General features: G+C 43.1%; 1 protein-coding gene across 1 annotated transcript; it reads left to right on the top strand.

Moving 5' to 3' along the window:
• The first annotated feature begins 2,303 nt into the window (after positions 1-2,303).
• LOC147887839 (uncharacterized) lies at positions 2,304-3,537 on the top strand. Its single transcript, XM_087393056.1, has 2 exons — positions 2,304-2,668; positions 3,197-3,537. Exons 1-2 carry the CDS (start codon positions 2,351-2,353, stop codon positions 3,215-3,217), a joined length of 339 nt encoding a protein of 112 aa, XP_087249182.1. The 5' UTR covers positions 2,304-2,350; the 3' UTR covers positions 3,218-3,537.
• The last annotated feature ends 4,547 nt before the right edge of the window (positions 3,538-8,084 follow it).

The following is an 8,084-nucleotide window of genomic DNA, read 5'->3' as shown; positions in this document are numbered from 1 at the left end:
GGTGGCAGGGGGGGGAGGAGAGGGAGAGGGAGAAGGGGGCAAGGGTTGTGGAGAGGGGGAAGGGGGGGGGGGGGGGGGGGAAGGGGGTGTGGAGAGGGGGGGGGGGGGGGGAAGAGGGGGGGAAAGGGGGTGTGTGTGTGGAGAGGGAAGGGGGGGGGGGGATGTGGAGAGGGAAGGGGTGAGGGTATGGGAGGTGTGGAGGGGGATGGTGGAGAGGGAGGGGGGGGGGATTTTGTGTGCATGTTGGTGGAGGTGGGGTGGGGGAGAGGGAGGGGGGGCGGGTGGATGTGGGAGGTGGAATGGGAGGGAAGGGGGCAGGGGGGAGGTGGGGGGGGCGGGGGGGAGGTGGAAGGGGGGCTGGAGGTGGTGGTGGTGGGGGGGGGTGGTGGAGGGAGGGGGGGGGGTGGAAACTTGACAGAGGAAAAACTTTGATGGAAATTCAATGGGAGGAGGAGATGATTACCTACAACACTCTCCCAAATCTTTCTCGATGTAACAGGATTGTTGAGGGCAAATTGATGGTGGAGAGGGGGGGGGGGGAAGGTGGGGGGTGGTGGAGGGGGAAGGTGGGGGGGGCAGGGTGGAAACTTGACAGACGGAAAACTTTGATGGACATTCTAAGGGAGGAGGAGATGATCACCTACAACACTCTCCCAAATCTTTCTCGATGTAACAGGATTGTTGAGGGCAAATTGGTGGTGGAGGGGGGGGGTGGAAACTTGACAGACGGAAAACTTTGATGGACATTCAAAGGGAGGAGGAGATGATTACCTACAACACTCTCCCAAATTTTCTCGATGTAACAGGATTGTTGAGGGCGAATTGGTGGTGGAGGGGGGGGGGGGGAGGTGGGAGACTTGACGAACGAAAAACTTTAGTGGAAATTCAAAGGGAGGAGGAGATGATCACCTACAATGCTCTCCCAAATCCTTCTTAATGTAACATGATTGTTGAGGGCGAATGGCGGTGGGTGGATGACTAGGTTATCGCTGCAAGAAGGGCTCAAAATAACTCACCGATGAGGGTAGGAGTAGGGTGGTGGTCGATGGAGAGGGAGGAGGGTCTTGAAGAGGGCTTGGAATGGGGAAAAGGATGGAGGCTAGATGTGGAAAAAGAAGAATGAGGGGGTGGAGTGGGTTTTTAAACAATTCTTTGGCCATGGTTGAGTGGCCTTACCAATGGCACAAAGTGGAGGAATATGGAAATCACTAATGGAACAAGAATGTAAGACAACTTGCTATGTACACAAGAAATGAAAGTGTGTGTGTGCACGCACATGCATGCACGTGTGTGTTCGTGTACATACAAGTGCACACATAGGACACATGTATACACACACATTATACTATGCACATATTCATGCACATGGATGTGTGCATGTGCAACGCACTTGTGAGCGCACCCAGACACAAACACACAAGTATACATGCATGCATGTAGGTCTAATTCTTAGTTAATGCATTGTCAAATGTGAGAATGTGCTCTGAATTACGGGCTACAATCTAGGTTTTGCAATCATGAATTGAGTCAAACTTAGCCATGAGTACAAGGGAACCTAGAATATAGGGTATCTCATGCCCATTTGAGCCACTTGATTTCTATGTTAATCATATCTCTTGCTCGGCTTCTTTGACACACAGGCTAGCCTTCACAGAAGCGAAAATGTAATAGCCTAGCTCGGCTAGCCTTTTCTCAAGTCTATTTAGTCGCATAGGTTTGCCCCTATGCAGAAACCTCCTCTTAAAAGTATAACGATAATTTAAAAATGTAAAAAAAGAATGTGGAAAATCCCAAATTCACTCGAGCTTGAAAATAGTCACAGCGAGAGCTAGTATTTTCGAGGCAGAATTTGTTTCAAAAAATTTAGGATTTGGCAACGATACAACCGATGACGAAGGAGAGACTCACGAAATTCCGATGACGATTCGTAACTCTTCTATAAGTCCGTGATGATCACAATGACATGTTGCAAAAAGGGAATCTACTGAAAATTATCTACGAAAGCTGAATATGTGAAGACATATTATGGAGCGTTAATATGAAATGAAGTATCAAATTCACACATTGTGAATTCTGCTAGCGAGAGGCTCACGATGTTGATGCTGAGCGTACCTGCTGCTCATGCGGCCTCAGCAGGTGTGGGATAGGTTCTGTACAAGGTTCCTGGCGACCTTTGAACCACCGCCTAACGGCACAGGTGACCAACCAGAGACCATCTCGATCAAGTGCGTGCAGTGTGATCCACTATCCGACTCTATAAAGCCAAAGGTCTGCGGAATAATGCTCCATATCCCTCGGTTGGTAGTCTTGCAGCCACCAGTACTTGTTGGTTCCTTCGAAGAACAGGATCATGGCTCAAAAGCACGTTATTCTTCTTGTAGCACTGCTGTTGATAGCCGTAATCTGCGGCAAAGCCTTGGCAGAAGATGCTCTTTTCAATGAGGCCTCAGACGTTGAAGCAGTCAAGGTTCTGAAGAACATGGACTCCTCCAAATCTTACCAGGGGTTGGACAAAAATGGTCACCGCGAGAAGCTGTCGCATAAAGATGGCAAGAAGGGATACAAGGGTAAGCATCCTAAAGGTCCAGGAGTGAAGGACCCGCAAGGTGGAAAGAAGGGTCCTAAGCAGGGAGTCGAAAACTTGTCTGGAAATCCCTACGTGAGTTCGGTAAGACTATCCTTCCACCCTCGAGCTTTTCTGATGAGCTTCTTTTTCTTCTTGTTTACTAGTCGCGTTCCCGCCCCCTAATTATTAGCAACGTACGAAGCAGCCAAGTATGGACTTCCATTGCACCTCCTATGTCACGCGTGATTCTTTAACAAAGTAAACCTACACAATGGTAGCTGCATCTACGAATCTAAACCGAATTCGCAAATCGCTTCGTTGCTTGATTGCTCGTATTCGCTCACTGAAGTCGCAACGTCGGAAGCTGCTACGTGTGGCAACTCCTATGTCACATATTTTTCTTAAACAAGTAAATCTGCACGATGGTAGCTGCATTTACGAAGCTAAACTGAATTTGCATGTCGCTAATTTAGTTGACGTTGGGCTGGTAGATGTGATCATATAAGCTTATATACTACATTGAAACCATGCATAACCATTCCACCTAAGCTTATATACTACGTTGTAACCATGCATAACCAGCATGCCGAAGCTTGCATTCCACCTAATCCTCAATCTTCTGCATTTCAGGTTGTGTCAAATCACATTTGACGGAGATAAATCCGAACAAATTGCGGAATAAGCCTCATCAATGGGCGAGTTCATGGGATAAATCACGTTTGACAGAGATAAATCCAATCATATTGCGGAATAAACGTCCTCCTCTATGGGCAAGTTCATGCTTCGGAGAGCTGTGGGAGGACCTTAACGACTTTCACCCGTAAATTAGTCAGCAGAATAAGGCATTTTGTATTAATGCTCTTAAAACATGATTTATCCTTCATTTTCCTTCTAAATGATCGTGCATATTACATTTTCGTTACTTTGAGCGAGAAAAGATTGGATTTATAGAATATATAATGAGAGCTTATATCAACTAGGATTGACACTTCTGACTATGAACTTTGTCCCTTTGCTCATAAAATGGATATAGTTGGAATCCAAAATGTTATCTCGATTAAGTCATACATTTAATACATTTAAGAACCGACCACATCTGTTTAAAGCACAGTGTAAACTTATGGCATCATCATTACATTCATCCTAAATCTAAACCGATCAACTTGCAAAACATAGTAGTAAGCTCTCAACCAAAGTGTATTGGAGCTTCACTACATATTAACTCATCATAGTAGTTTCATACACAATCTGTACTCAATCTATATAACAATCAATATGGTAGGCTTTAGCCACTAGTAGGCTATTGATCGAATCTTTACCATTTGATCATGCTATGCTATGATAGTGATTTGCAATACCAAATATGGATGTATGGTGATGGACGAAAATAATTAAAAATTTCCATGTGTATGCGAGGGTTGGCATGATTGTCATCATGGGCATATATGAACTTCTGTTATTTATGATAGCTAGAAAATACATGAAATATCAAACATCATTATGTTTGCATTCACCTAGTTTATTGCTTCATCTTAAATATAATACTTTTCAATATAGCTCCTTCTAAACTATAAGCTTACATTCAAAATTTAAGGGGTCTATTGCTAGAAGACCCCTATACAAAACGTGCAATATTCAAGAGGGAATAATAGTACTCCTATTTGCATATGGGTGCTAGACTCCTTTTTGTTTATAAAACTTTAAATTTTTTTACAAATTGGAATAAAAAACTCCCTTATCCTCGGGCGCCAGCTCCCTTTAGTTAGAAAACCCATCAAAATCTTGAGTATGATATGAATTTAACAATATGCCATGAGTAAAAATTATTCAAATTATCATGGTTGTGTTCTACACTAACAGAGCTTCAAATATGTATTTACACCTTGAAATTTGGGTAACACATGAGAAGGTTACATTAATTTGAAAGGAGATGGGTTTTCATATTTTAGCGTTTTATCCCCCCTCATCCAAAAGACCCCCCCATTGGGCCTCACATATTATGAAAAATATGTACAAATCTTAAAATCTTGCATATTTTTCAAGGTATATACCTTATATTTGAAGGATGGGGGAATATTAAATTTCAATATTTTTCCCTTGCATATTTGAATTTCTTAAAGAAAATCCATGCATATTATATATGGACCTTGTCCCCCCATACCCTAGATTTTGGGTGAGGGTAGTCACATATTACATATTGAGCTGGCACCCTAGGTCCCTTATATATGTAGGTTTCAATGAATTTCTCATAGTGAAACCACTTCTTTTACAATTTAGTCCTTCTATCGATCACAAACTACGATTACATGGTTTTGTGTTACTCCTTAGTAATATGGTGGGCACATAGGTGGCATCTTGATGAATTAATAGCTCTAAGTGAAGTAAAAGCTCTAGACATTTAATACCAACTATGAGGTTATCTAGATATCATTTAGCAAGACTCTACATCGGCTAATCCAAGCTTGTAAATATGGATGTGCTTTTCTTAATCAACAAATGCAAGCCAATTGGACATTTGGAAACTAGCTAGAGCTTCTACTTCACTTAGAGCAAGCCAATCAATGCATGCTCATGCCATGATTCAATCCATTTTCATTCCATCTATGTAGAAGGAAACAATTTTTGAATTGTAGTACAAAGCATGTTAGAGTTCAATTAACCATGGCTAGATTATTTAACAGTGTGCAATATCAACTTTCATTGAATGTTTATATACTAAACACATTCTTGTGGGAGAGGAGAGCACACACAAAGGGTTAAGGAGACACCAAAAGTGGTGGAGCAAAAGCTACTCTAGCTTATTCCTCTATCATATATATATGAGTATACATGGGCACTGTACAAGTGGGTGGGCACACTACCCTTTACCCTAACAACCTCCCACTTAAAGGTAGTGTGCCTTTAAGGGAGTATAGTACACATAATACAATCAGCCATAGGCTGAAAAACAAGATGACCAGACCATCATCCTATGCCCATTGGCACTTTACAATGTGCAAAGTGCATAAAGGATAAGCTGCTAGCAGACATCAAGCTTGCATGATAGAAAATGACAAGCTATAAATGCCTGTCAACCAAGATCTCATGCCAGATCTCACTGGGAGAGTGAACTCTCACCACCACGTGCTCCTTTGCTAAGTCCATAGCACCTGAACTGTCACTGTGCAAAGAAAATGTCTGTGTACCACCTGTGACCATAAGCGCACAACCTATACATTAGGAAAAAAGGGAGCTCATTTTAGGGCCCTGTAAGAAATTCACTATTTTCTCTTTTCTCTCTCTACAAAAGCAAGAAAATATGGATACTTGCGTGAGAAATGTCAGTGTGAAAAGGAATAAATATATTCTTTCACATGCTTTACATTCAATGTTCATATAAGAGCAACACTTTTCTGTGCAGAATTTGGTGATTCTGACACTGCAGACGCGTCCGAAACGGCCCAAAACCCCAAAAACGGCACTGGAAACGCTGGAATCGGACATCCGGAGGCCCGGAAACGGCCAAAAAAGGCCGAAAAACGTGATTTGCAGCAAAATGCGATATGGCACTTTTGAAATTTCACAAGTGCCATATCGCATTTTGCTGCAAATCGCGTTCAAAAGTGCCATATCGCATTTTGCTGCAAATCGCGTTTTTCGGCCTTTTTTGGCCGTTTCCGGGCCTCCGGATGTCCGATTCCAGCGTTTCCAGTGCCGTTTTTGGGGTTTTGGGCCGTTCCGGACGCGTCTGCGGTGTCAGAATCATCAAATTTTGCACAGAAAATAAATTTTTTAAAGATTCAAATCAGATCGCCTCATTAATGTGACATGCTTCTACGAACATATAGTACTATTTCTTTTTCTTATTTTCATCTTCTTTTGTTGAATTTTCAACGTTACGTTGGCCCACTCCTAATTGGTTGAGAGCCTATTTTCTCTCTCTTCTAAAAGGCCCCAAAATGAGCTCCCTTTTTTCCTAATGAATAGACCTCTGCGGCCCAACCTGCATCACCTGCATGTTGCTCCTGGAAGCATAAGGACCTAATGTCCACAACCGCTTTCCTATTGCCAAAATCTGCCATAATCATGCTACCAACTCTTACTGCAACAGAAGCAAGAACTGAAAGTATAGCGCCAATGGCAAACATGTGAGAACCAAGTCTCAACACAATCATGGATGAATGAAGTACTCTGGCTGCCATATCAACCATAACTTGCTGCTCAACTGATCTGTGATCGTCGAACCTGCAGTATTTCAAGTATGAAGCCAATATAGGCAGTGGAGTACTCAGTAACTTCCCCCTCTCCATACTGAAACAACCAAGTATCTGACAAACATCATCAAGACCATGCAGCTCCCACTGCAAAGCATCCCTGTCCATAAGGAACCATATGGCAAGTAACCTCAGAAGGATAGCAACCTCTTGAATACTGAGACCATAACCTATCTCACTACGCATCACATCCTGAGCTCTCATAACGGTATCAAACCTATGAAGCCAAGCTCGAGGGGATTGCTTCTAGCCATGGAGGCACTTACGAAGCAAACATATCAATGATTCTTGCCCATGCGCAATATGACCTGAGTCAATAACTACAGAAACCACATCTGTCTTGGCATAACCAGCCAATGGATCATACCGAGCATCATTAGCCAAGGTATCCTCCTCACCATGCATAGCCTCATCCTCAACTGCAAGAGGCACTCCGCATCTTGGGAGTAAACTATAACTGTCCATAGAAGATGCATCAACAATCTCCATAGTAGTATAAACCTGTAGAATACTCGAGATCTCTGACCAAAATCAGGAAGTAATCGTGGCTGTCCGAACTTTATAACCTGCTCACCATGGGAAAAACCTCCCACTCCAAGGGATATGGGCTGCCCCTGCAAAGAATTTGGAGGTGTCAGTGTACTTACACCCTCCTGGAACACCACTCTCTTGCTATCCATAGTCTTCGGCTGTCTAAACATAGCATCCTCTCTGAAATAAACCTTATGGCTGCGTATTAACTTTCTAATTGAAGAATCCCATAACCTGTAGTCCCTACTGGACTCATTGTATGCAAGGAAGATACACCTCCTCGATCGGGAACCATGAGCATAAGCCTCACAGCCAAACACACATAAATGCTCATAACATGGTGCCCTGCCTGTCAAGAAGTCAAATGGCACTCTACCATTCAGAGATCTCCTGGGTGACCTGTTAAGCAAGTATGCAGCTATCTTACATGCCTCAGCCCAATAGCATTCGGTAAGACTTGCATACCGTAGCATGCTACCAGTCTTGTCCAATAGAATCCACCAATTTATGCCTTCTGCCAAGGCATCGTGAGCAGAAAGATGAGGAGTGGTCAACACCCTCCTGATACCAAGTGTATCACATAGATGCTGAAATCTAGAAGAGGTAAACTCTGCATCACCATCAGTCATCAAGCTCAATAGCTTCTTTCCTGACTAATTTTCAGCATTACCCAAGAAGCACTGAAATGTATCATATACATCATGCTTCTGCCGAATCGGATATACCCATATGTA

This window comes from Dipteris shenzhenensis, chromosome 22 (assembly GCF_047967505.1).
Source record: "Dipteris shenzhenensis isolate YYH24624 ecotype China chromosome 22, Dip_SZ_1.0, whole genome shotgun sequence".
In the NCBI taxonomy this organism is placed as follows: Eukaryota; Viridiplantae; Streptophyta; class Polypodiopsida; order Gleicheniales; family Dipteridaceae; genus Dipteris; species Dipteris shenzhenensis.
Note: the sequence above shows the minus strand (reverse complement) of the source record. Positions and strands in the feature narration are given on the sequence as shown.